Source organism: Atractosteus spatula, chromosome 26 (genome assembly GCF_055471065.1).
Source record: "Atractosteus spatula isolate fAtrSpa1 chromosome 26, fAtrSpa1.hap1, whole genome shotgun sequence".
NCBI classification, from domain to species: domain Eukaryota; kingdom Metazoa; phylum Chordata; class Actinopteri; order Semionotiformes; family Lepisosteidae; genus Atractosteus; species Atractosteus spatula.
This window is the reverse complement of record NC_142731.1, coordinates 8,685,695-8,712,629: the sequence shown is the minus strand read 5'-3', so window position 1 is coordinate 8,712,629 and position 26,935 is coordinate 8,685,695. Positions and strand designations below refer to the sequence as shown.

General features: G+C 46.0%; 2 protein-coding genes across 7 annotated transcripts in view; one reads left to right on the top strand and one right to left on the bottom strand.

Moving 5' to 3' along the window:
- LOC148814787 (uncharacterized) overlaps positions 1–5,964 on the bottom strand; it is a 31,783-nt gene extending 25,819 nt beyond the window's left edge. For 2 of the 3 annotated variants that reach the window (XM_088906341.1, XM_088906342.1), the window contains exons 1-2: positions 5,887–5,943; positions 479–672 (exon numbers count right to left, since the gene is read on the bottom strand). In XM_088906341.1, the coding sequence (XP_088762467.1) occupies positions 479–619 (141 nt within the window). In that variant the 5' untranslated portion in view covers positions 620–672; positions 5,887–5,943. Of the gene's footprint in view, positions 1–478; positions 673–5,886 lie in introns of all 3 variants that reach the window. The other variant, XM_088906340.1, reaches the window with a different exon arrangement.
- Positions 5,965–6,855: 891 nt separating this feature from the next.
- Positions 6,856–26,376, top strand: LOC148814786 (mitochondrial glutathione transporter SLC25A39-like). Of its 4 annotated transcripts, none has more exons than XM_088905964.1 (12): positions 6,856–6,865; positions 14,635–14,740; positions 15,582–15,641; positions 16,171–16,221; positions 17,908–18,017; positions 19,240–19,307; positions 20,586–20,710; positions 21,191–21,364; positions 21,884–21,993; positions 22,560–22,641; positions 23,465–23,545; positions 23,922–26,376. In XM_088905964.1, the coding sequence occupies exons 2-12, from the start codon at positions 14,644–14,646 to the stop codon at positions 24,038–24,040; spliced, it is 1,077 nt and encodes a 358-aa protein (XP_088762090.1). In that variant the 5' UTR covers positions 6,856–6,865; positions 14,635–14,643; the 3' UTR covers positions 24,041–26,376. The 4 variants fall into 4 exon arrangements, 3 of the variants coding, with proteins under 3 accessions (XP_088762090.1, XP_088762092.1, XP_088762089.1); XM_088905963.1 differs by lacking the exon at positions 6,856–6,865 and adding an exon at positions 9,914–10,114; XR_016086096.1 differs by lacking the exon at positions 6,856–6,865 and adding an exon at positions 9,919–10,114 and having other exon boundaries at positions 22,787–23,545.
- Positions 26,377–26,935: the final 559 nt, after the last annotated feature.

Here is a 26,935-nt window from a genome sequence, read left to right as displayed (position 1 = left end):
TACGCCTAGCACGATTTAGACCAACAGAACCCCGGTGCAGTACCTGACAAGCTGGGCCCTCGGGAGGCACAGACCTGATCGTTTTATAGGTCACTTGCTTGTAAAGAGCGGGAATGACCGCATCATTAATGAATTAAGCCTTCGGTTAAGTTTAGCAAACTCCAGTCCCAGGCGCGAGTAGGTCTTCTGATTTTGAGCGTTCACGATCTCCTCTTTATGATTTAAGGGATCACCCACCTGACCCGACTCCGACCTTTTCAGGTCTGAATCTATGGATCGCGACCCGTAACTCCGGCTCCCCAGGACCAGCGGAGGAGAAAACCCACCACCCCCCCGAGTCCGGCCGGCGTGCACACGACCTCCTCGTTCGGGACGGCCGGGGTGGGGGGGGGGGGGGCACGGCACCCGGGCCTCCCTTCCAGAGGCCGCGCGCACGCAGGCCGCCCACGGCGACGATCGCCCCAGCGAGGAGACGTACGTGAGGCAGGGGGCAGCAACCGTATCTGCCGGAGGGGCTCGGGCAGCACGTGCTTTCATCTTCGCACAACCCCCCATCAGGACACCTGAGGGCCGAGGCCAGGGCCAGCCAGCACAGGCAGAGGACTCCACCCTTCAGCATCTGCAGCAGGGAGAGGGAGCAGCCGTAAGCACAGGGACACAGCCGGTGCACCTCTAAAGGCAAGAGAAATGCATGGTTATTTGCACAGACCACCAGCTACGCTAGAGGAGCTCAGAAAGCTGACAATCCGTTATGAACTAGATACGCAGAGTTCGGTTTGTTTGTCATGGGGCATATTCGTCATTTCTCAGCCAGCAGCTCTGTCACCCTGCAACGCGCAACTGGCACCTCACTGGAGCTCAGCTGGTGTGAGCCCGGCCAGTAGCTGGATGGGAGACTCCTGGGAAAGCTAAGGTTGCTGCTGGAAGAGGTGTTAGTGGGACCAGCAGGGGGCGCTCATCCTGCAGTCTGTGTGGTTCCTAATGCCCCAGTATAGTAACAGGGACACTATGCTGTAATAAGGGGACGTCCTTTGGATGAGATGTAAAGTCCTGACTCTCTGTGGTCATTAAAATCCTTGGGTCAAATCCTGGCCAAATTTCCAATTGACTTTTACCAATCATGGCCCCCTAATAATGCCCATATATAAATTGGCTTCATCATTCTGCTCTCCTCCCCACTGATAGCTGGTGTGTGGCGAGTGCGACAGCAGCCATAGTGCGCCAGTGCATCATCCAGGAGGGGGCTGCACACTGGTGGTGGTGGAGGGGATCCCCATTACCTTTAAAGCGCTTGGAGTGGAGTGTCCAGAAAAGTGCTCTCTAAGTATAAGGAATTATTTGCACAAGTGCAATAACAGGCTGATTAGTATGTATGCTCCAATACAAAGACATTAAGGAAACACCAACTTGAACACAAAGCAGCAGCAGCAATAAAGTTAAATAACACTCAACTTAAAAACTCAGCACAAGCAGTGTGTAAAAACAATTGTGGAAGAAAAGGCTGTTTTTGGCAAGAGGGTAGCCCGCAGAGAACGAGAGTCTGCCCATCATTTTAATCTTATTAAGGCTGAAAGGAAAGCTTATCGCAGGCCGAAAAGTTGAATCACACACTAGGAATTTCAAGTCAGGAGATATAAATAAATCAAAGTCACGCTTTGTTCTCATTTTCACTTCATGTTCTTTCATCCTGTTGTTCACAAGTGAAGACCGTTTCAGGAAGTGCTTTCGAGCACACTAGCTGTCAAACAGGTTTCCATAAATAAACAGCAGCACAGCTAGAGGAGCAATGCTCTATGCAGAAATGGCAATGATGCTTATTATTTTGGTACTTTGCTTTTCACAGTAAAGGTCTTGATTATGTTTCCCTAGGCCAACGGACTTCACTGGGACTGCTGAAAGAGGTCAACAAGTCAAGAACTGGTACCCAGGGCTTTTTATCCCAAACGGAGGCCATAACCAACACACAGAACCGACTTTTAAAAATGATTTAACTACAGGTGCAATCAAAAACCAGGGGCGAGCAGACTTAACCTCACTCAAACCACCTGGAAACCTTTTAACGCTTGACTCACTCTCACATGACTGCAAGAAGAAACTTCCTCTTTCACCCTCTACCATAGCCACACTTAACGCCAACACCTCTAAAGGCAAACCGATATCCTGAAGCGAGATCGCTCCTGCTATAGGGATATCTCGCTTCAGCTGTAATAAGTTAAAGAGGAGGATCAGAACATTAATCTCATTGCACAACCAAGGCAAAACTGGGCTGTGTGATCAGAGGCACATGTTCCTGCAGGACTTTTTCCCCCCAACAACGCCCCAGTGCCAGCTGCACCTAACCTACAGTTCATCGATTCAGCAGAAGCAGGCATACAGAAAGTACTTCTGTATTCGCTTCTTCGTTCCATTTTTTCAAGGAAACCCCCTTGTCTGAGAGCCAAAAAGAAAAGTTCCCCCAGTCACAGTGAAAAACTAAAACCACTATTTAAACAGTCTGAGCAGCGCTGACAATGAGGGAGCTGAGCACTGGATCGGAAAACTTTCAACACCACTCACATTAGCATTAATATGCAGTGCTATTTCTTGGACTTCATTATAGTTTGAAAGCTGGTGCGGGAAATATCACTTGAGCACAGAGAGGTTGCAGCCTAAACCATACTCCAGACAACATATTTCAAACAAAAGTGGAACAAAAAACAAGAGATGTTTCATTTTCCACCACAGGCTCCTTTCGCCTTAATCAGCTCCTTTCCCAAGTCTTTAGCGGTTGGAGGCTCTCCAGAGCCAGGACTGAGTAGCACTGGTTTATGATCTTGCTTAAGCAAATCAAGACAAAGGAAAACATACACAGTTGTTATGAAGTGATATCCAATTATCAAGTACGAATATGCTTTTGAATTATTGTTGGAGGTGGGACATTTCAGAAGGGCAGCTGAAGAAGCAGGAACTAGTATCGACATGCGTGATAAGAAGCACATTTGACTAACAGGATTTCTTTGAAAAATTAGAACACCCCTTGGCGACTCTGAAGGTCTCCATGCAAAACTTAACAAAATCCCCTTTAAGATGTGCATTTCTGCATTGCTCTGGGTACTCATACCAGGAGAGCAATCTAGATTATTGGGAAAAACAAAAGATTTGATTTCATCACTTTTCACTAGAATCCTCCACAGCAACTTCTCTGGAAAGTCCAGGTAACTCTGAAAACCACAACACAGGTTACACCCTCGATTAAAGCAATACTGTGCAATGTTAGTTTTTGTGACAATGTCCTAGACATCCACCTTACATCAGCTACTTATTAATGCCGATCAAAGACGGGCATTAGATAAAGACAGCATGTTTCTGACTGATGCATTCTTGAAAGCAGTAGTGAAAAACAAAGAGGCAGCCTTTTCCCCCAGGTTTGACTGAAAAAAAATAAGTAAAACTTAAAATGAGGAAGAGTACTTAGGCTGTCTGTTGTGTGGGTTTAGCCGACCTTTAAAAAGTTCAGTGATATCTTTATGAAGACTACACCCTATAAAACTTAAAAGTGTATATCACTGTATATCAAAGCATACAGTATGACAAACCAACACCAAATGCAATAAACTCTTATGTTGGAATTTTAAGTTCTTGGATTATGATAATTCATGGCATTAACATCTTATTTGTAATAAATGATTGACATGGTTAGTTTTATTTACTAGTGTTAACAATTCACCAATTGGACAAAGTCACTGTCTCAATAGAGAAACATCACGCCAGACAACCACATCTTCAAATGGATATTTTCTGTGCTCCATTTTAACAGCAAAAAAAACGTTTAGCATATTTACAACAAAACAATTCCCGAGTCTGGCCTACACACACACACACACACACACACACACACACACACACGTTTTTTGCATTTTCAAACTAAAATAAAAAATACCAACATGATTTTGCAGTGAGGCCAGACTCAGGAATTGTTTTGTTGTAAATATGCTAAACTTTTTTTTTTGCGCTGTTTTTTGCTGGTCCAACAGGTCTCGTTTTACAGGTAACCATGACCTAGAGACTTGGAACAATGCATTCGTTTCACTGAAATTAAAATGAATGTAACAGCCTGTAACAGAAAGCCCAAGCACCCCCCCCCCCCCCGACATTCAGATCCACAAATTATATCTCGTGTAGAAATTCAGGCGAGTCACAGCGATGTACTAAACTAACTGGTTGGGGCTGTCCAGGCCAGGGGCTGAAGTTAAAGAATGTCAATGGAGGTGCAGTACGAAAAGGAGCATTCAGATAAAGCAGGGATCCCCCCTTTCTGTCTCTGCTGGGATGGGGTCTCTTGAGGGGATCCCCCATTCTGTCTCTGCTGGGATGGGGTCTCTTGAGGGGATCCCCCATTCTGTCTCTGCTGGGATGGGGTCTCTTGAGGTTTTCAATGCAGCTGGGCTGGTAGCAAGCCGACTCTGCAATAGTTTCACTGGGCCACTTAAACAGCTCTTCAGGTGCTGCCGTCTTTAAAAAACACCTGGCAATCCTGCAGATAATGGATCTGGAGCTGCTCATTCAAGGAGGAGATCAAATGCAGCTCCTCTCCTGGATTCAGGCAGCTGGGTCTCTGGACCCTTACCTCACTAATGCTAAGTGAGTACACACTCCTAGGCCAGGGGGTAGCAGTCCTGGACTGGAAAGGCCAGTGTCTCTACAGGCTGAGTGCAAGTGCGTGCTCTAAAGTGCAAGTGCTTTAAACCAAACAGAGCTCGTTGTCCTAACCGAACCACGTTAACTGCTTCTCCCTGCTCTAAAACAGACCTGGTACACCTGCAGACTTGGGGGGAGGGGTTCAATTTAGACTGAAGCTCAAGTACAGAACCATCTACAGACAGGGTTACAGGATTGGCTTTACGAAGTTGATGGGGGGTGCCAATAAGCATGACTTCAGTCTTGTCACAGTTAAGATGAAGGAAATTTTGAGTCATCCAAGTTTTTATGTCAGAGATGCAATTAGATAGAATAGAGGCAGCCTTGAACAGCAGGACCACGACTGGACACCCTTACTTTGAAGTTTGAAGGCATTGCCAATTCAAGTGCTTAATCATCCCCAACTTCGGAATCAGAGTCTTTGGCGCTCAAGCCCGGAAACACGCTTCAGTTCTTAAAGCCTGTCAGAGCAAAACATTTCTTTTGAGTCCGGGATTGGATTCGGTTGTTCTTCTCTGGACGGACTCCCCGGGTAGCAAGATATTTCGTGGATTTTGAGCGCCATGGTACATCATAGAAATGCCATGTTGTACAACAAACGTTTATCCACTCGCACAGCTAAACACGTGTTGGTATGGGGTTCAAATAGCAAAAAAGGAGGTTTCACAAAAAAAAAATAGCACGTTAGTAGCTCGGGTGGCGAAATACAACAGCGGCTTAAATCGGTGTACTGCGGGACCAGAGGAGATCCACTTTCCCAACAATTAGGAATGGAAATCCACAAAAAAACAAAATGAGAAGCCGATAACTCCCGCAAACTAATTGGTCTCCATCGTTAAAACAAGAATCAGGGGAAAACTTGAAACCTGGGTTCAAATACACTGTTGGCTCCTTGCCAGTGATGGTTTATGAGAACATTTTAATGCAATTCTGTCAAGAGCTAAACGTTATCCATCTATCCCGAAAGGGCGATTATTCCTGCTGGTAGGTGTCGTGGAAAACTGCTGGACGACAGTGCAGAAACTGCACTTTAGCAACACCTGTGTGTGTGTGTGTTTTCCAGTTAATAATTAAAAAGAAAGGAAGTAACAGAACAGGTACAATTCACTCGCACGAAACAAACGACAAAACCCCGCTAACGTCCTCAGCCGCGAAACACATTTTATCTGCTTTTTTCAAAAGGCGTTGTTGATAAATATGACATCTTACCTCCTGAGGCGATATCTCAATCCCAAATCAACGAGCCGCCTTGCTTTCTCTTTCCAACTTATTCAACCAGCATTAATAACTGCCCCAGTAGGACCCGCCCATCTCACATCCTTATTGGCTACAGCGCTCACCTGGCGTTCGTGAGTGGCCCCGTCACGTTGTCAATCAACGTGGTCACATGACACGTATCATATGATGATGCTTATCGGGTCAGTCATGCTTTTAACAACAATAAAGGGTTTCAGAAATACGGAAATTGCGTGTTTGTTGAGCGGCAGTGTTATGTTGGATCACTAAAATACCGAATGGTATTTAGTCTATAGTGTGTGTGTGTGGGTGGAGGTTGAGATCAGTGGATTATGCGTTTTCAAAAATAAAAAGTTTGCAGTGTGTTTACCTCTCAATTTAATACATTCGTAACTAAGGACCGGGTTTCATGGTAAAGACCGAGCTTGCCGCTGTTTTGTAACTGGTTTGCCTTTATTAATTCCGCCGTTCAATGGTTTTGTCGGAGAAGCTCCAGGACGCCCCCTAACGGTTCTGCTTTTCAAACGGTTCAGCCGCCATGGCTTCGTGTCACGTGACTTCCGGGCTGAAAGGCACTAAAGGGAGCGCATTTTTAACCTTGTTTTTTTTTTCAGATTAGATGAGATTAGATCATTCTTTCTTCCCACACAACAATAGTTGGTGGAATTTGCTTTCGGCACAGCAAAGAACACAGATGAGACACACTTACAACATATACAGTGCAAGTTTAAATCGGACAGGAAGACAAACATCGTCACATAGATATGTAAACAACTATTCATGTAGCAGCAAAATACAGTGGAAATTCAGAGTTCAACGTGAATTCAGAGCTCGTGTGGCAGCGGGAAAGGAGCTGAGGTTGAAGCGGGCAGTCCTTGACAGGAAGGATTTGAAACGTTTTCCAGAAGGGAGAAGCTGAAAGAGATGATGAGCTGGGTGAGAGGGTTCTGAGGTGATTGTCTTGGCACGATTGGGGGTGCGACTTGAGTAGAGAGATGAAGTGGAAGGAAGATCTCGGCCAACAATTTTTGCAGTTTTGGACACAAATATTTCCAGTTTGCCTTTGGAGTCGTTGTCCAAGCTCCCATACCAGACTGTAATAGAGGTTGTCAGAACTTTGGATTATGGCTGTGTAAAATTAAAGAAGGAGTTGCCGGTTCACTCTGTGTTTTTTGATTTGCCTTAGAGTTGCCTTTAAGTTTTTGTACTTTTTTAACAATGTTGTCAGTGTTGATGCTCCATTTAAAATCAGTGTTTATGTATGTACCCAGAAATTTAAAGGAGTTTGTGGTCTCTATAGGAAGATTATTAATGAAGATTGGAAGTTGTGTGTTCTGGAGTCAATGATGATTTCCCTGGTTTTAGAAGCGTTGAGTAGGAGGTCATTGTCCAAACACCAGGCTGTTCTCCAGTCATTCTACTTTCGGTCACAAGTCTCATCATTATTCGACATGAGGTAGTGTCATCTGCATATTTGAGAATCTTAATTTGAGAATTAAGATCACCTTATTAGCCATATACAGTTTCTTGCATTAGGAATGTTTCTTTTTGCACACCCCAGCTTTTGTAATGGAAAGTTACTGAAGAAAAGTGTTTGATCCTAAAAATGTCGTTTACAGGCGGAGCTGTGTTGTAAAAGCTGCTGGATTCTGTGAACAAAGTGTGATTGTACCCAGCGAGTCATGGGCACGGGATGTTTTAATAATGTTTATCTCTGCCCCAGCAAAAAAGGCAGATACAAAACTGCACGTACCTGTCTTCTCTGTCCTTCAAGGCTAAGACCTATAAGGACTGGAAAATTGCTGTCTTGCCTGTCTTTGTATTACTAACCAACCATAATCAAGTAAACAAGTTGAGGTGTTGCATCAGCTAAGTGTATAAAATAAGGGACCTTTCTCTATTTTACTTTGGAAAATCAACTCGCTGCAAGTGCACAGACTAGTGGTTGCTGTCTTTCCCTTTTGCACAATATGAATAAATGCCTTACTGAGTGGATGAGAACACCTTTCCTGGCTCTTCTTTGATAAAGCTTCCACAACACTTTCCATGAGACACACAGGCACACAAGAGGCCCCAGGCTTCTCTGGGGTCAGAGCACAGGGTCAGCCATTTATACAGTGCCTTGCTCAGGGGTCCAACGGAGTAGGATTCCTCTGCCAGCCACGGGATTTGAACCAGCAACCTTCCAGCCACAGGCGCAGATCCTGAGCCACAGAGCCACCACTCCCCTCATGAATCTTGACAGAGTTATCCCGAGAGGTGAGGTTGTTTGTGAAAAGGGAAAAGAGCCGTGGAGATAGGACAGTGCCTTGGGGAGCACCTGTGCACCTGAGAGGCAGAGGGCAAGATGTCCTGTTATTCACCCTGACAAGTCTGTTGGCGATCCAACGACACATAGCAGGGTTGATGTCCATCAGTTTACTGAATAATCTATGTAGATTAATGGTATTGAATGCTGAGCTGAAAACCAAAAAAAAGGAAGCAGGGATAGGAATTTGCCTTCTCCACATGCTGGAGTGTGCAATGGAGAGCCAGGTTAACAGCATCTTCAACAGAGCTGTTGGCCCTGTAGGCAAACTGGTGAGGATCCAGCAGAGGAGATGTACAGTGCTGGAGGGGCTTAAGCACGAGACGCTCAAAGGCTTTCACAGCCACCGAATATAGTGGATATTTGAAACCTGTGAGGGACTTTCTGCTGAAGTGAAGTATTCTAAATGTTGGTAAACACAAGAGCCAATCGATCAGCACAGTAGCTGAGGGTTGCAGCTCACAAATTGTCTGGGCCTGTAGCTTTTCTTTTTTGAAGACTGCTCTTACTTTGTCGGTATGGATGGAGGAAGGAGGAGGCAAAGGGGTGGACGAAAATGAAGGTAATGAGGAGGCCTTCACATCAGGTTTTCCAAAGCGAGCAATAAAACTGGTTGAGTTTATCTGGGAGACTGGGGTCATCATCCAGTAAGGTGATGGGAGTTTTTTTTCCTTGTAGTTGGTCATTTCCTGAATTTTCTTTTAAACTGGTCTTGAGTTGTTGTCAGCAAATAGTTCCTCTAGTTTTTTACTGTAGTTACTCTTACCTTTCCTCCCTGCAGAGCGCAGCTCATATTTGGCTGAGATATATTCAGTCCAGTCACCCTTAGTTAAAGTAAGCCTTAAATTTGCATGATCAAACATCTAACAAAGATCTCTTTCTGTTTTTGAATAAATTGTTATATCATGTTTTTGTACAGTATGTTGATATAATCTAGATAGATCTGTCATAAATATACAGTCTGTGTGGCTCCTAATGCCTCAGTAGGGTGATGGGGAAACTATATTGTAAATATAATCCTTCAGATGAGGCTTAAAACCGAAGTCCTGACTCTCTGTGATCATTTAAAGAAGAGTAGGGGTGTTACCCCGGCGTCCTGGCCAAATTTTTTTCCCTGGCCTTTACCAGTCACGGCCTCCTATTAATCCCCATCTCTGAACTGGCTTCATCACTCTGCTCTCCTCCCCACTGAGAGCTGTTTACAGGCGCACCTGTAAAGCAATTATAGAGGATAGAATTAAACTGTGGAAATGTGTTTCTGTCTTTGACTTCTGCCATAGAAGTACAAAACACACAAGCAAAAACATAAAAGTCACATGAAGTACTTGAAATCACAACAACGGTATAGATAAATAATTAGGTAAGTGGGTGGACTACATTTACATGCATTCATTGAGCTGGTTTATCGCAGAGGGGACAAGAGACTTCTTATAAATGTATTATCATGTTATGTTCAGAAATTGTAATGCATTCGACCACTAAGGTATCGTACGTCAGTCACCCTCACAGAAGTCCGTCTTTTTCATGTACTTAAAAACAAACAAACATCGGTCTCCAGAACAGCCAGTCCCGGGCTTTGGGAATCAATGTCATTACTGCGGGAGAGCTGCGCCTCGCGAGTCGGACAGCGACGAAGCTTTCCGGGAACTGCCGAAGGCTGGGCGAGCGGCCTGACTGCGGCTTCGGCACATAAGCCCGGGCGGTGACGTGTTTGCGGAGGAGCGCGAGCCCCCCGAGTTGTTGGCAGGCAGACGCTGGCCGGGCGTGCAGCTGGGGGCGGCGCGAGGTCCCGGTGGGGTCCGGGAGCATGAGTTTGTTTCGGGTTTTAAAAACATGAAGGGGCGACAGTTACAAAACAGGAATCATCTCCTCTTAGACTGAACCGAGACCGAGGTAAGCCACGTCCGAGGCTCAGGTTTAAGGCTAGGACGGTAATATGGCGTTCAGGTTGTTTTTTTTGAGGTGCGTTTCTCGTGGCCCGGCCGTGTAAGGCGAGGGGGTTGCGGGTACAGTACAATCCCTCAAAACGGAAATCGAGTTTATTAATAAAATACAAAAAAACACAAAATAACTTCATTTTTTTAAAATTTGAAATGATAAAACGCTGGAAACGTGGGAGCACCATGTGTTGGCAAAGTTGAGTCTCGTTGCATGCGGTTTTTACTGTCCTTGAATTTTTGGCTTTTTTTGTTGCAGCTGGCAGTTAAAGATTTGAACGTGTAAATGCAACTGACGCAGAAAAATGAACGCCTTTTTACGTTTTTGTAACTGAATGAATGTTTTTCAAATAATGTTGCTATGGAGCAGCTCCTATACTATCCATATACTATACCTACACGTTCTGTGAAAACACAATCGCGCTAAGCAAAATTATATAAATAACCTAGGAATGTCTGAACGTTTTAAGATGTGATGCACAGAGAAGAATTTAACGACGGTGTATAAGAGCACAAGAATCGACCTACAACAATATCCAGATCTTAACATTTCTGGGGGGGGGGATGGTTTATCTTCTGCAAGATGGAATCCCTCTTCGTTTTCCTCATTGCAAAATGCACCGTCGTGTGTTCTTTTTCCCCCTTATGATGTATGTTTTTAGCGAGAAACCGGGATTAGTTATCTGGACGGAAACAACGCTTAGGTTCATGTTATATAAAACGGATGCAACGCCACTAAAATAGCATCGCAGTATTTTCTTCCAGGCGCTTCCAAATCAGCGGCTAATGATCTACTTGCAGTCGGATAGGAAGTTAGGAGGTTGTGATAACCGCGCTCTTTGTTCCTTGTCGCGGTTAGGAAATCTGTAGTTGGTCGGACAAACATACTATTGGGCTCTGAGGCTTTAGCTGCGTGCTGCGCCATCTAAAATTTGCAAGCCAGATTTTCCAGGGCAAGACCCCACAAAAGCGGAGAAAAGTCTTCTTGCAAAACGCATCCTGTATCCTGTTGGGGAGGTCGATACATTTGCACCCTAATTGCCCCTTCATGGCGATTGCTGAGCTGTTTTTGTCAAGTGCAAAGTGACTAACCCGTGTGATTTTATTAAGACATCCTTTGTCTTAAAACGCGCACCACGACAAGCCGGCATGGACTTGCATCAAATACTGTGAAGTCTGCAGACCTGATCGATTTCGGGTCTGCTGCATTCGCCCGTCTCTGACAGGAGTGCGATATTCAAGTCGGTCAAGATCTAAGGGAAGAGCCTGTTAAATAGCCAGAGTCGTGCAATTGAAAGACGCCCTGCAGCAGTGAACGTACGGACGCTGAGATGTGGCTGCTTGAAAGATTTCATTCCATTTTGCTGAAATACACAAAGACCCACAGCGTCGAATCCGCGGAGCTGTTGTGTTCCGGTTGGTGCTCTTCATTCATGGGAAACACGGCGCGCTGTTTTGCAGCGGGTGGACGAGCAGGGTGGGGGAGGGGGGGGTCTCACTGACGCTCAGACAAAGGGACAAAGCCCCCCCGTGTTCGTGGGTGCGCTCTCGGGAGAGCGCGGGGATAAAGGGGTGCCCCGTCTCCATTCCCGTGGGGTGGGAGGCCGACTGTCATTCCGTTTCACGCGTGTGCGAGTCTCCCTCTGCTCTCTGGAGTGGGGGTGGGGTGAAAACCCCTAGACAGCTGGTCCCCCCCTCCCCCGTGTGACAAACCCCCTTTGCGCTTGAACCTGACTTGTCGAATTGGATTCTTCCTGCACGTTTTAACCTGAACCTCCGATCAGAAACGGATATAGTCATCGTCGGCACGGGCTTCTGAACTACCACAATGCAAATGTATCAATCTGACAATTGCTGTATCGAATGCTATATATCCGTAACCCCCCCCAAAAAAAACCCGCGTTATTTGTAGGATTTTGTTACCATATGGTTATAAAGAAACGATTACAGTATCCCTTGCCAACATAAAGACCTGGAGTTTTTTTCGCGGTGTTTTCTCCAAAGCTGCATCAGGAATAGCAGCCTTTGTGGTTATACAAATTAAAAACAAAAACTGCTTTGCAGCAAATCATTTTGCAAAAAAACAACGATGTTTTGAAGATATAATTTTTTTTGTCGCTTATAGCTGTATCACATTCACGTGCATGAGAACGGATTTTCAATTGATAACTACATCAGAATGTGATTATAATAATAATGTCCCTGCATTTATATAGCTTATATATTTTCTGGACACAACTCAAAGCGCTTTACAGGTAATGGGGACTCCCCTCCACCACCACCAGTGTGCAGCCCCACCTGGATGATGTTCCAGTCCTCTCCCCACACACCAGCTCTCAGTGGGGAGGAGAGCAGATTGATGAAGCCAGTTCAGAGAGGGGGATTATTAGGAGGCCATGACTGGTAAAGGCCAGGGGGAAATTTGGCCAGGACACCAGGGTTAACATACCTAATCTTTTTAGAAACGCCCTGGGATTTTTAATGACCACAGAGAGTCAGGAGCTCAGTTCTGTGTCTCAACCGAAGGACGGTGTCGTTATTGTAATTTTCAGGGCTCGCATGCGTGCATGCATGTTTGAAATGGGCAGGGCTTTAGGTATCTGTCAGGGAAACATGTCCTTAATTTCTAACTGCACTGCTGGGCGTGGGTATATCCACACCCTCCTCAGTGTGGACTGAAGATAACAGTCCTGTCGGAGCAGTGTACTGCTGCTGAGCAGAGCACGATTCTTCAGCGTGCTGCGTATTGATGTTGGAGTTGAAATTCAAGTGGGCAGATCTGTGCTAATCTTTGTACCCTCATTCCACAGAACCCCCTCCACAGGTGACCTAAACCACTAAGACGGCCAGTGTAGTGTTCAGCCCTCACTTGCAGGTGTTTGCAGTGAGGCCCAGGTAAACTCCTCAGGGCTGTGCTACAGCTCGTGTTGTTCAGGCCCTGTACCTGTGAGAATCGAGGCAGCTTCAGAGACGCCTTCACCTTGGAAACAAAGCCTAAATAAAAGAGATCCAAACAGTGGGGGGGAAACAAAACTGGCCACAGATGAAAACGGCACTCACCCGAGTTCCTCTCCTGCTGTAAAACTGTAAAAATGTTAGTCGGTTTTCGGGTCGAAAAAACCTGTAACTGATTTACAGCGTGTCAGAACTGAATTTCTCTTGATTTTAGGTTAGTTGTCTTCTCTTTATTGGTTTCAGCCCATTTACCAGAGAACAGCTTCACCGGACGTAGAGCTTTCATGACATTTTCTTGCATCTCTGGAATTTTATTATAGGGGATCAATGAAGCTTTTAAGGATTCGAACATTTCCAGTAACTTGAACTTCAGGACTAATGAGTCTTTTTCACTGCGCAGATAACAGTCTGCTGTACTTCATTAATTATTGACAGCAGGTTACTGCAGGACAATTGCCTGAACCATTTTGTGTTTTCCTTGAGAATCACATAACTCCATTGACCTGCATATATAACTGCATACATGCACTCATACCGTTTCTAAATCCACTTGTCAGGCTAGGCTTGTGTGCTCAAAACAAGGCAACAGGCGTGATGTTGAAGTGGTTTATGTGAAGGTGTATTCCATGCTGAAAAGAAAAGAGACACAGGAGAGTTCTTTCACACCTGAAGAAGGCTCCACAGCCGAAACATTGTGTTTCTTTTCAGTGTGGAATAAACCTTTACCTGTCCTTTGCAACCTATGCCTGCTGACGCAGCTCCCTACTATAACATGACTTTCAAGTGCTTGGTGTAGACCATCGGATACCTTTATTAAGCAGATTGGCCAATTGAGAAAAAATGCATAGTGAATTACAAAGTAATTTACTATAATGACCTGGAGTGTGCATGTTTAAACAGTGGAGCATGTTAAAACACACATGAACGCGTCTGGCTACAGTTCCTCGCTTGAGAGTGTAACAGGAGTGCTGCACCTGAGATCTGGACCTGCATCCACATCCACACTGCTGCTCCAAAATGGGGGAAAAAAGCCTTGTGGCTGACATAGTCTGAAAGTCCCAGTCAGTGCACTGAGAATCTTAATTGTCTCCATTCATCCATCCAGTTTCTAACCGCCTCATTAATTCAGGATCGCGGGGGAGCTAGAGACTACCCCGGCAGGCAACAGGCCCAAGGCAGGATACACCCTGGACAGGACGCCAGTCCATCGCAGGGCACACAGACTCACACCGGGGCCAACTTTCTTAGAAGCCAGTTAACCTCCCAGTATGTCTTTGGAGTGTGGGAGGAAGCGCTCATTAGGGAAGCATTCATTAGGGACATTAACATGGGGGAACGTACAAAGAACATGCAGGAATAGAAGCCGGGGATCCAACGTTGCAAGGCAACAATGCTGACCCCTGTGCTGCTTACGACAGTAATTTGTGTATGCCCTTTGCCCTATGCCCTCCAAACACACTGTGGCTGCTCCACAGCTCCCTGTCTCTGATGCTGATGCTGGTGTCCCATGGTGTATTTCAGGTGTGCAGGATGGGGGACAGGGCTGCTGTGACCCCCTCAGCCAGCATCACCCCAGTACAGCAGATGCTGGCCTCTGGGACTGGGGCCCTCTTCACATCCCTGTTCGGTGAGTTTGGAAGTGAGCCTAGCTTGTCTTGTGTGTGATGGATAAGAGAGATCAATTTATTGGCCATATACAATGTCTTGTATTAGGAATATGTCTTTTTGCATACCCCAGCTAGCTCTCCATGAGACACACAGGTGGGGAGAGAAGCTTGGGGTCAGAGCGCAGGGTCAGCCATTTATATGGCGCCCCTGGAGCAGGTGGGCTGAAGGGCCTTGCTCAGGGGCCCAACGGAGTAGGATTCCTCTGCCGGCTGCGGGATTTGAACCGGCAACCTCCCAGCCACAGGTGCAGATCCTTAGCCACAGAGCCACTGCACTGCTCAATGCCCAATTTCTGAAGGAAAAGTAATGATTCAAGTCTTCATTTTAAATCGTGTTAACTAATCAGTAAGTAAACAGTAAGTAATATATGGTTAATTTAAGGAAATCTAAAGTGAGATAGAGTTCTGGGCTGAGGAGGGTGTACAATCTCATGACCAGTTCAACACACATTTCTTTGGGTAATGAAAAGGCAGGTCATGCGGACTTTCTGGTAGTTTCATGCTTGGCTCAGAGTTTCAGCAGGCGAAGATTAATACTAATCCCCACCTTCCCCCATGTAATAGCTCTAATGCTTTCTTTCTCTCAGCCTGGATTTTTAACTCTTCATCTCAAATTACATGTCAGTCTTTTTGAATAAAGACCTTCATGGCTGCGTTCTTAGTAGTGTCAGTTCCAGATACAAAGTCCCAGAGGTGCACTTTGTTAGCACATACAATTGTAGACCCAGCCCAACCAGCTGAGTTTGTTTTGTATTGTTTGACTTTTCTCCTGATGGTATTAAAAGCTGTTCTTCGTTTCAGTCACACCACTGGATGTAGTCAAGATAAGACTGCAAGCCCAGAGGACACCATTCTATCAAGGTGCTTCTTTGTTTCTTAAAAACATGATTGTTTTCAGACGAGTGTGCCTGTATCTGTGTCGTACCCACTGGCCTTTGCCAGGTTGCCTTTTTATAAGGAAAACTGGCTGGTCCAGCTTGCATGTCTTTTCGTATAAAAACACAGCTGTTTTACACCTGTGCGTTTCAGGAATGCAATGCATCTCCTTTGCCTGATACAAATATCCTTTGCATCTCCTCTGCCTGATTTCTGTTTTTAACTCTCAGCCCTGCACTCCAGCTTTCCCCTGGTTTTGCCCTCTCATCTTTGAATGAGACAATAAGTGTGGAAATATCAGTACAACCTAACAGCCTGAACTTGAGCGAAGTAATATTCCAAGCAGCGCAAAAGAATGGTCTTCATGGCTTTCATTCGATTGTGAAAGTCTGCAAGAGTGCTTAGCAAGGCCTAGGCCTATTAACAAAACTCGCCTTGCTGATGGCTTCTGCTAACCTCGCTGTTAAGAAAGCATGTTTTGGTTTTGCTTACCTATGCTGTTGTTTGTTTGTAGCTTTGGCTGTAGAATCAGTGCCCTGGAGCAATGTTATTCGTCAATCTAAGTGTGAGTATTTCCCTCTCGCCACATCACCCTCTGGTGATGCTAACACCAGAGTTCCTGCAGTTGCCAAGCTCAGCTCACACGCTAATGTGCAAAACACTTGTCGCATAGAGAGACTGCCTTAATAACTCTGCATAGTGTTCTCTGGGATTTTATTTAATGTAAGCACAATAGTTGTCTGCTAGGATTTGTTTAATTCCACATATAAACTAACACGTTAAATGGCATGAAAATGCATCAGAGATATACAGAGGAACATGCCTTATGCTTGAGGATTATAAACCTGGGTCATTGTGGCTGGATAGATGCACACTAATTGCACATCTCCACTGAAATGTTCAGGAACGTCTATAAACAGCAGGCAGCAGGAATTGATGGGCAAGGATGATATACAGTATAGAAACGCTGCAGTAATTATCAAAGATCCAAGGACAAAGCATGTCGAAATGTGGGAGTGCTTACATTTCCAAAGCCCAGCATGCTGTCCCAGCAACACTGTCACACTGCTTAGCTCAATTGTGCACTAATCCAAAGCATTATCTATACATTGTTAAACCAAGAATATGCAATACGAGGAAACTCTTTCCACATGTAACATCTTAAACCCTTCTGAGCTTAGGTTTTCGCTGTGAATGCATTCTGTAGTCTTAGTTCTGAATTGGTCTTTTATGCGCCTGTAAAAACAGCAGATGGTTATCGATGGGGAAAAAAAGTCTATTTGACCCACTTTCCTCTGCCATCTCACAAAGCAGAGCGTTTTTGTTCAGGGTGAGAAAAAGCCCAGTGCAGCCCCTTTCTTTATTAATTTTAAATGTGCACTAGTGTGATTAACAGCAATGTAGCCAGTGTAGCAATGTAGCAGTAGTCAGCTGCTGCATATCCTTCGAAGAAGGAGCCACAGCGTGGGTTTTGGAGGATGATTGCGTCATCATCATTAGCTCTACATGATATCCCATCCCTCCCTACATTCTGCTTTTTAAATTAACACATCTTAATGTAATCTGTTGCACCCGTTGTGTATGAATCTCGTACAACAGCAGGAGCACAGTCTTAGAACTAGGAAATTCAGATCTTTTCCTGAAATGTAGACATCTAGTAATATAGCTCTGAATATAACACAGTTGATGCCTCTTCTTCGTATGCAAAGGCTTTGTTTGATTTAAGAACTGGTGAACTGAAACAATTCATTGGTTAACCTAAACCGCTGCAAAACAATGGAACACATTTTGATAATGTGTTATCCCACTGTGGTTAATATCGTGCCTTTAAGCTACCCCCTTCTTTACCCGCTTATATGTGGCTGATAGGTAGTTTGAATAACCCTGACATTTTTATTTGTCTATTCCAGGTCATGGCCGATGTGCTGCTATTTATAGTGCAGTTAGGAACAGGCGCCGTCCTGATTGGCTGTGTGTTCTCTTATAAAGAACTGGATAAATAAAACACACATTACGTTCCTGGACCGAAATCTGTTGCTCGCTTTGTAGGGATCCCTTATGAAACGCGTTGGCCAAACCTGTTTTGTTTTTAAAGCCTTTCTGTTCGTTAGCTTCTGATCATGCAGAGGGGCGATAGAGGAGTTTTATTTGTACAATAAAGGGTAAAGGTGACCCCCCCCCCCCCAGCCCCCTTCTCCCTCTCTTTTTCGAAAAACAGGGCATTAGCAATCATTCTGATCTGCATTTTCAGGGAAATGTTTCCTGTATTGTAATGGCTTGATGGACCACCTCTACGTGTGCCGGAATGGAGCCAGCTGCGTCAGCTGGTACAAGACCCCCACGCACTTCCGAGGGACCCTGGTAAGGCCTCCTGGGGCTGTGATGCGAGTGCCGGGCTGACTTTTCACGCTTGGATTTCTGGGATTTTGAACGGATGCCCAGCGGAATGTTCCGGAGTTTTTTTTCTTTGGCGGGGGGGGGGGGGGCGCTACAGAAGAATTTCAGTTTCGTTACCTGTGGCAGAGGAAGGAATCGCTTAGGGTCAAAGCCTGAAATAACCTGCGAGATGGGTGTATGTATTTCCTCCCCCGTTTCCAATGCAGTCACGAAGTGCTCGAATGCACAGACGATTGAGCTACGAACAATCCCCGGGATTCCAAACAGCTTAGGATCTGGTCCCCAGGAAGGAATCAGAATTTTCCATGGCGGAATAGCAAATGCAGTCGGAGTGTACGGACAGCGGAATCTCACTCTGTGGTATTGCAGGGAGATGTGGGTTGGGAACCAGCACGGTTCTCTTTATTCCGGCATCCGACTTTTGCTCCGTGACATTGTGGTTATTCAGACTGTCATTTTTAGTTTCATTAGGCCTCACAATGCCTAAGGAGAGCAATAAAGACACCCTTATATAACCTAGAACCTTTGAAAGTCTCTCATCACATCGGACTGTAACAACACTAGTTACCACTGGGGCTTTGGAATACAGCCTGGGTGCATGTCTAGCAGACAGTGTGTAGCTCCCCGTTTGAGCAGTGGAAGGCAGCCTGCTTCCTCTTTGGCGCTGTGTGCCCTGCCTGCAGTGGGGTACCTCCGTTCAGCCTCAGGAGGTCGATGGCGACGCCACGCCTCCTGGGCGTCTGTCTCGATTCCAGCGTGGAGTCCAGGCTCTCATGCGGCAGGCATGGCTCCATTATGGATGCTTCAAGGAATGTGATGAGCAGACTACGATTACAGCACAGTGTTGATCTCAAAAGTAAAAAATGTGTAAAAAAAGAAGGGAATTTTCTGACTAATAAGAAAAGTCTAAAAGTGGGGGTTTAAAAGTATATATAGACAGATTGTCTGTTATTGGGAATAGAGCTGTGTAAGCCGGCAGTAGCCGAACCAAAACGCTTTTCCTTGCAACTTGTCTGTTGCACTGGAGGAATGGTGATGCTGCAGACCCAGGAAGTGTGCAGCCCAGGTGTAGTGGCGAAGGGTTAGGTAAGGCGTGCAGCGGCGTCTTTGGTGAAAAAGCGGGCTTAATTATCAGTGACGCGTCGCTGTGTGGTTCAGTTGCCCAGCATGTGTGTTCCAATTTCAGGATGCCTTTGTGAAGATCACGCGCTACGAGGGGATCCGGTCCCTGTGGAGCGGACTGCCACCCACACTGTGAGTTTAGAGGAAATAAAGCAGGCTGGCTTGATAGCTAAAAAAAGACATTTCAGTGGACAGGAAGTGGTGTTGAAACGCTGAAGGTCCCTTTCTTTCTAAAGCAAACTGGAAACTGGGCCGAGATCGGAAACAAAAATCCATAGAATTGACCTGTTGCTGGACCAACAGCTCCAGCGGTTAGAAAGTGATTATAGATAATAATAATATAATAAAAAACTTTATTTTATATAGCGCCTTTAAAGGTGGCTTCTCAAAGCGCTTTACAGGATGACAATAACAATAAATAAGAAGACTACAACAATAAATAAGAAGATTTCACAAGATAGGACACAATTATAATTACAACAATACAACAATAACAATAGAGGAGACCGTGGAAGGTGGTATTAAGAAGAGCAGAGGGGTGAAGAATGGAACCAGTTAAGTAAAGGCTTTTCTGAAGAAGAAGGTTTTGAGTCTGGATTTGAAGGAGTTTAGAGAAGGTGACTCTCTAATATCCTTGGGCAAAGAGTTCCAGAGCTTGGGGGCACAGCAGGAGAAGGCCCTGTCGCCCATACAATGTAGACGGGCTTGGGGGACAGTAAGGAGGGCAGATAGCAATGTGCTGAGCAGAAACATGCTTCGTTGTCCTGTTCTGCTACACCTGGGCAATGTAGGGGACATCATTTACAGCTGGCTGACATAGTTTAGGCCGTGACAGAGCCAGCACAAACAGAGCACGTAATTTAGCTGCAAGGGACCTGAATTAAAATGCTTTTTTTCTGTCATCACTGGACTTCATTAAAGCTTCAGCGAGCTGTAATGGAATTTCTGGACCAACAGTTGCCAAGAAAACTTAACAGTACCTAGGCTATTGCTTAAAATCCTTTTCAATCCACTGTACTTAAAATGGTTACATTTACAGAGGCAGGATTAGAAGAAGAAGATTTCTTACCATTACAGTAATCTCTCCACTCTCTGTACGGGACCACCTGTGCATCCATTTTAATTCTGCTTGTCCTGTCGAGGGCCACATACCGTACAGAGGTTAGAACAGTGAATGAGTTGGAAATAGAAGAGCAGTTACAAATATCGAAATCAGTAGTTTTCTGCACATGGCGTGCAGAAGTTGAATACAAACAAAAATCGCGCTTCAGTCTCTGTGCTGTACAAATACTCTGGCCTGCATATACTGCTGAAACATGAGATACTCGCATGCTGATCATGCAGCAGTGAGTTTACGTGGGCGAAGGCTGGCTTATGACCCTTCGCGCTGTGCTGTTTTTTTGCCCGCAGGGTGATGGCAGTGCCTGCCACAGTGATCTACTTCACCTGCTACGACCAGCTGAGGGACTTCCTCCGGTATGGCATGGGGTACCAGGGCAGCCACGTTCCCCTCGTCGCAGGGGGGCTTGCCAGATGTGAGTGGCGCGTGCGTCAGCGCTGGCGTGGGTGGGGTTCTGCAGTCCACAAACGGGTAACACATTTAGGTCCTCAGTTCATGTTACATCTAGGTATACTGAGAAGGATACATGTATGACACTCTTGCTATAATGTGACTCTTCTGCATTAGATTATAGGCAGGGGGATCTATATTAATATATTATAGTGGCAAAAGCGGTAAAAAGATCAGACCTGATCACCTTAACTGTGGTGGTGTTATCGTGACTGACATGCCTGCGGACTCAAACTAATGAAGACTTGATAGTAATAAATTATACTGCCTAGAGCTTGAGAGATTTTTCCTGCACATATTCCTGGACAAGAAGAGACTGTCTTTGTACGCAGTGTCGCATTCATCCAGCAGGCTAAGCCAGCCATTCCTACCATAACCGGAAATGGTGTAGATTTGTTGTGCCGCAGTTTTGTGCTTACCTGCCTGCCGTGTTCCTGTGTCACAGTGGGTGCCGTCACTGTGATCAGCCCTCTGGAGCTGGTCCGGACCAAGATGCAGTCCAGGCAGCTGTCATACCGAGAGCTGGGGGTCTGTATCCAGTCGGCGGTGGCCCAGGATGGCTGGCTGTCCCTCTGGAGGGGCTGGGGGCCCACTATACTCAGGGATGTGCCCTTCTCAGGTAGGCCTTTGTTCTCGAGCAAAGGGCGCCAGACGCGTACAGCTCCACCCGTCTTGCCAGGGGCACCACTTCTGCAACCGCTGTTCTCTGGCTCTGGCTCTGTTGATTGCATTCTGGTTTGCCCACCTCATGCCACCTTCTTACTTGACCGCTGCTGCAGCAGTTAATGTCAGGGGCTGCTTGTCTTTTGCCATCTTCCAGAGCGTTAACTGTAAAGGTTTAGACACTCCTCTAAATCTCCTGACTTGACTTCCTGTGCAATGAAGCAGTTCATTGAAGGGGGAGGGGTGTCCATTTGAAGGCATAAAAACAAAAGTAGTTTTGCCCAGAAAGTTTTTGCATAGAGTGTCAATTACAAGACAATCAGTTGCCATTGCCAAATTTCCTTTACACAAAGGATTGTGGGTGTCTGGAACAAGCTTACCAATGGAGCTGATGCCCTGGCTTCTTTCAAGAAACAGCTGGATGAGAGGGAAGGAGCACGAGCTGTTAACACTGATTTTGTCTCTCTCTTCACAGCCCTTTATTGGTTCAACTATGAGCTGGTTAAAGCCCAGCTGTGCAAGGGCTACAGGGTTCATGAAGCCACGTTCACAATGAGCTTCTCCGCTGGGGCAGTTTCAGGCGCTGTGAGTATACCTCCCCGTGCACTGCCTGTCAGATCAATGGAAGAGCCAAGCTGTGGCTACATTCTGACGGGGAAAACTGGGAGAGGTGCAGATTGTGAGCCCGTTCAGTTCAGTTTATTTGTCACAGGCACAAGTGCAATGAAATGCTTATTTGCATGTGTGCTCCAATACAAAGACATTAAAAGAATCACCAAAGACAAACACAGAACAGCAGCAACAACATTGGGTTAAATAACATACAACTTACAAAAGAAGTCAGACAAGCAGTGTGAGAAAAGTATTATACCTTGTTATACCATATACAGTGTTCGTGTTATATACAGTGTTGTACCTTGGTATTCTGAAAGATGCATGTGATGCACATTGAGAGATGCAGGGGCCCAAAGTCCAGTAAGCTCCAGTTTTTGCACAAAACACAGTAGTACATTTTAATTAGTGTAACAGAACTCCAGTCCCCTGTTGCCACTGTGCGATCGGATCCAGATGCTTTTCCGTTTCGAACTCGAGCAGGGCTTTAGCGATTCTGCCAGGGGCAGTGGCTAAACGAGGCTGTCACCCGGTCGCAGGTGGCAGCTGTCATGACGCTCCCCTTCGACGTGGTGAAGACCCGCCGGCAGATCGAGCTGGGAGAGATGGAGACGCTGCGAGGTAAGGGGGCGGGGGGCGGGGTGACACCAGCAGCAGCACCGAGGTGCACGCTGTCTCGCCAGCTGCCTCTTCTAAACTCTCTCCCCACCTTCTGCTACACCACAATTTAAATCTCTCCCGGTTTTATCCCCTTTCTTGGAAACAGGACGACTCGGGCTGGATGGTCTGGTGTGATGTAGTGTGGGGGGGGTGCTGAGGGGATCTGGAGTTGTACTTTCCCCCCTCCTCTCAGGTCGGCTCTCTCCTCGGCTCAGACAGAGGCAGGCTGCGGCGCGAGACGGCGAAGACCAGCAGCTCGACTCGGCACCGTTGCTAACTAGCTTCACGGAGACGGTCGGGCACCTGACCTCAGTGCTGCAGTGCTAGATAAGACTGCTGTGAACCCACTGGATTCATTCATGCAAAGGCAGCGATTTGTGGCTTGCGTGTGGTGTTTTTTGGCAGGCACTAAAGCCTGTGCTCATTTCCTTTTTTCTGGAGGGGAAAGGGAAGATTTCCCCTGGACTGACCACCACCTCAGGAACGATGACGCTGCTCCTGACATTGGACACTCTGGGGTGTGGGGGGGGGGGGCGGGAGGGGCGTTCAGAGAGGATGACAGTCAAGTCGTCTGTTGTTGTCTATTGCTTCCTTTTTTTTTCCCAGCTAATAACTGTCATTCTCTGCCTGTGCTGTTCCAGAGTCTACAAAAGGGATAAAAGAAGGAATCGAGCTGGGAGACGAGAGAGGCTCAAGAGTTTCCCTCGAGCTGCTTTCTTGCTGTCTACGTGCTGGGCTAAGAGAGCTGAGTGAATACCCAATTTGATCTTCCCCTTTCTTACAGCTACAGCACCGAAGCCGTCCTCCACCTGGCTCATCATGAACAGAATCTGGGCAGAGGCTGGATACCGTGGGCTCTTCGCAGGTAAAAAGATGTTAAACTAAGGTCCCGATGAATTAGTCATTAGAGGATCTCAGGGCAGTTTCCATGAGAGTAGGGGGTGTGAACGCCGATGTCCTGGATAAATGGCAGTCTGCACCTAAACTGGTGCGCTTAAGAAGCAGGCTGGCCTTCGTGAAGCTCCCCTTTCATTCATTTGGTGATGTGAATGCTGACTTTCCTACCTGATCTGTTGTGCATTTGGTCTGATCGCCACACATCACCCCCGTGGAGCTTCAGTGATCAGTGATCTATGACGTGGCTCCCTTTCTTGACGTAAAACACTCTGGGATCCTTGAGCATAAAAAATATAAAGTGTGAATGCAAGGAAATATTAAAGTCCGATGCATTTCTGCCACAGGTTTCCTACCGCGGGTGATCAAAGTGGCCCCGGCCTGCGCAGTCATGATCAGCACCTACGAATTTGGAAAGGCCTTCTTCCAAAAACACAACCAGGAGCGGGAACTGCAGGGCCTGTGAGGCCTCATTCCGGCCACGCACAAGCGGAGCACCACGCACACAGACGGCAGAAACGCACAAGCAGCCTCCACGATCCAGGCGGTTTGAAACACCCCTAATTCCTGACCGCAGCCCGTGTCCCTGTGTGAGCTATTGCTAATCTCCAGAGAGCTACAGTGCAGTCTGGTGTACATTTTAAGAGAATTTCTAATCCCAAACTAATTAGTTTTTCAGGAATTCCAAAGATTCGTTAAAGGCAGAAAATTCCTACTTTACAGATGTTTTATTGGGTGCAGGCTTAACCCCTCCAACCCCACTGCATGGTGTATTGCCGACTCTGTGCTGCAATAGGATTATTGATATCCATTGTTGGCTATTGTGTAGGGCTACTGCTTTTAACAAGCAGGTGAGCATCAGAAAGAAAATGCTTTCTTTCCTTTCCCCAACACAGAGTGTAACATGCAGTCCTGCATTGGATAGACCAACCCCCCCCCATTCCGTAAATACTTCTGCACGTTAGCTGTCACAGTTCTGTTTTTCAAACTCTTTGGCTCAGGTCGTTCTTGGCTGCTAGATCAACCCTCCCCACCCAGAACCCAGAGGACCCCCCCTTTTTTGATTTGAGTTGCATCGGCCAAGAAATGTGCCTTTTTTTGGGGTCACTGGTGCGGTCGGCCTTTAAGAGCCAGGACAGTATTTTCCGTTTGCTTCTGCCGAACCGCTCGACCTGCGGTGGGGTTTTGGAGGGGGAGTTGAAAAGTTGCCTTGGGTGGATGGAGGAAACGGGGGGACAGACCTCCTCAGAACAGCCCCCTCAGCCTGGCCCTCCCTGGTCCGGGTCTGGGCAGTGTGCTTGCAGGAGGTCATAGACTCTCTGATGAACCCCTTCCCCACATGCACGTGCTGCAGGCAGAGGACAGTGGACACGGCTTTAGGTAGTAACTCTTGCAAGAGCCTGGCCAGTGCAGAGGACTGTTGAGCCCTGTGGGTGCACAACGGAAGGCCACAGAAGCACTTAAAAGCGTCAAGCCAGGTTGAGGTGGGGTGGAAGACTGCCATCACACAGGCATGCTGCATTTCTCCTTGTAAAGCAAAAATGAGGCAGAGCCCTTGCACCAGGTAAGTTCACATTTCAGGCTTGGGGGACGAAAAAAGGGACTTGCATGGATTTAGGAGTGGAGAAAAAACACATCAGTAAGGTCACACAAGCCCTTTTCAGTTGTGTTGCACCTTTTGTCTTTTTGTTTTCCTATTTAATTTTCCTGGGATTAGTTCATCTATATCACTGCTGCCAAGTCTCACTGCCCACTAGCCATAAAGCCAGGGAAAAGCCCAAAACGCTTTCGTCTGGACTTGCCGTGTGACAGTTTGTGGTACCTAATAGTAGCTCACATTCCATGCAACCCTTTCCTCCGTCCTTTCAGCAGAACAGGTAGTCCAAAATGTAGAGGGCGGAGTATTTAAACCTGTTTGCCGCTGAGCTCGATCTAGCAGTGAAACAAACACGACTGGTTTGATACTCACGGTCTCCTTCGGCATGTGTAGCACGTCTTTGATGGAAGTGGGACAGTGTAATTGAGGAAGAGCCAGGCCACAGCATGTACCCGATGAAGCCTGAACATGCTGTGCGCCTGTATCCCAGTAAGCCTTCGAAAGGGATGAGCTGGAAAGGGTTGCAAAACCAGCCGCCGACGAGCTGTAAAAACAGGGAACAAGCAGGGTCTTGCAAGTCCGAACGTCACTGCTGTAGCTGTAATCGGAGGTAGTGATCACTCGGACGCACATCAGTTACTCTGCTTCTGATCACATGGGATAAACACTCTACTGTGAAACTGCAATAACTTTCACACGATTGTAAGAATACTAGTGTTTTGATAAGCTAGAGGTAACGGCTTGTAGCCATCAGCACCTACTTCACTCTTTACCAAACTCTATATACATCACCTTCAACTAGAATCTGCTACAGGTTTTAGCAGAAAGTCAGTATGTCAGTGTGTGCACCAGTGCATAGTATGTTGCATTTGTGCTACGTTCTTCATTTCCGACTAGTTTTTAGAAAATCAGCCTACAAAACTACATTAGATCAAAGCAGGTTGGGTATTAGTTAACTTTCTAACATTTAATGAAATTCAAAACAATTATGTTTGAAGACACAGCATGTTCTGAATGGCTTGCAATCAGGTTCTTATTGAATTGTAGACTGTGAATCTTCTCTTAATGAGGTTGGAAATACACTTGGTGGTTGTATTTTTTTGTCAGACCGTTTTCTGTTCAGTTTATACTTTTATGTTCCCAATACTTTGTACTTTACCGTTACCTGAATGTAAGAAGCAAAGATGAATAAACACTTTATTTGATCTGTAGTGTGTTCGTTTCACAAGATGGTGAGGTGGGTTTTGTGGTAATTTTAACAAAATTCCATTTTATTCCACCAAAGGTTATATTTGTTTATACATTGCTGTGCAAAAGTCTTGGATAACACCAGGAGTTTGAGGCTGTGTGTGTTTGAGGCACATCAACAATTTAAATCCAAGATTTCCTCTGTCTCTTCTAGGATTATAACTGTTTTATGAGAAGGAGCTAAGCAGGTTATTTAGCACTCTACATATTGATAAGAACCTTCATAAAATCGATCACAACAAAGTAAATCATACACAAGCGCTATGCAGTATTGGAGCTGCTCAACCACCCCCTTTACCTGTTGGATCAAATCATGCAGTAAGGTGTCATTACTGTTATTCTCTACCCATCCATAAAGCTACAAGGATAAGCTGTGAATTACAACATGCAGGTCTGTTGGAATAATGTTAAAATGGGTAACATTTCTGTAGAGGATCACCACAGAATGTTGCTTTCTGTGTAAAGAACATGTAACAGAACACTTCTGCCATCATCCATTTTCTAACAGCTTCTTCC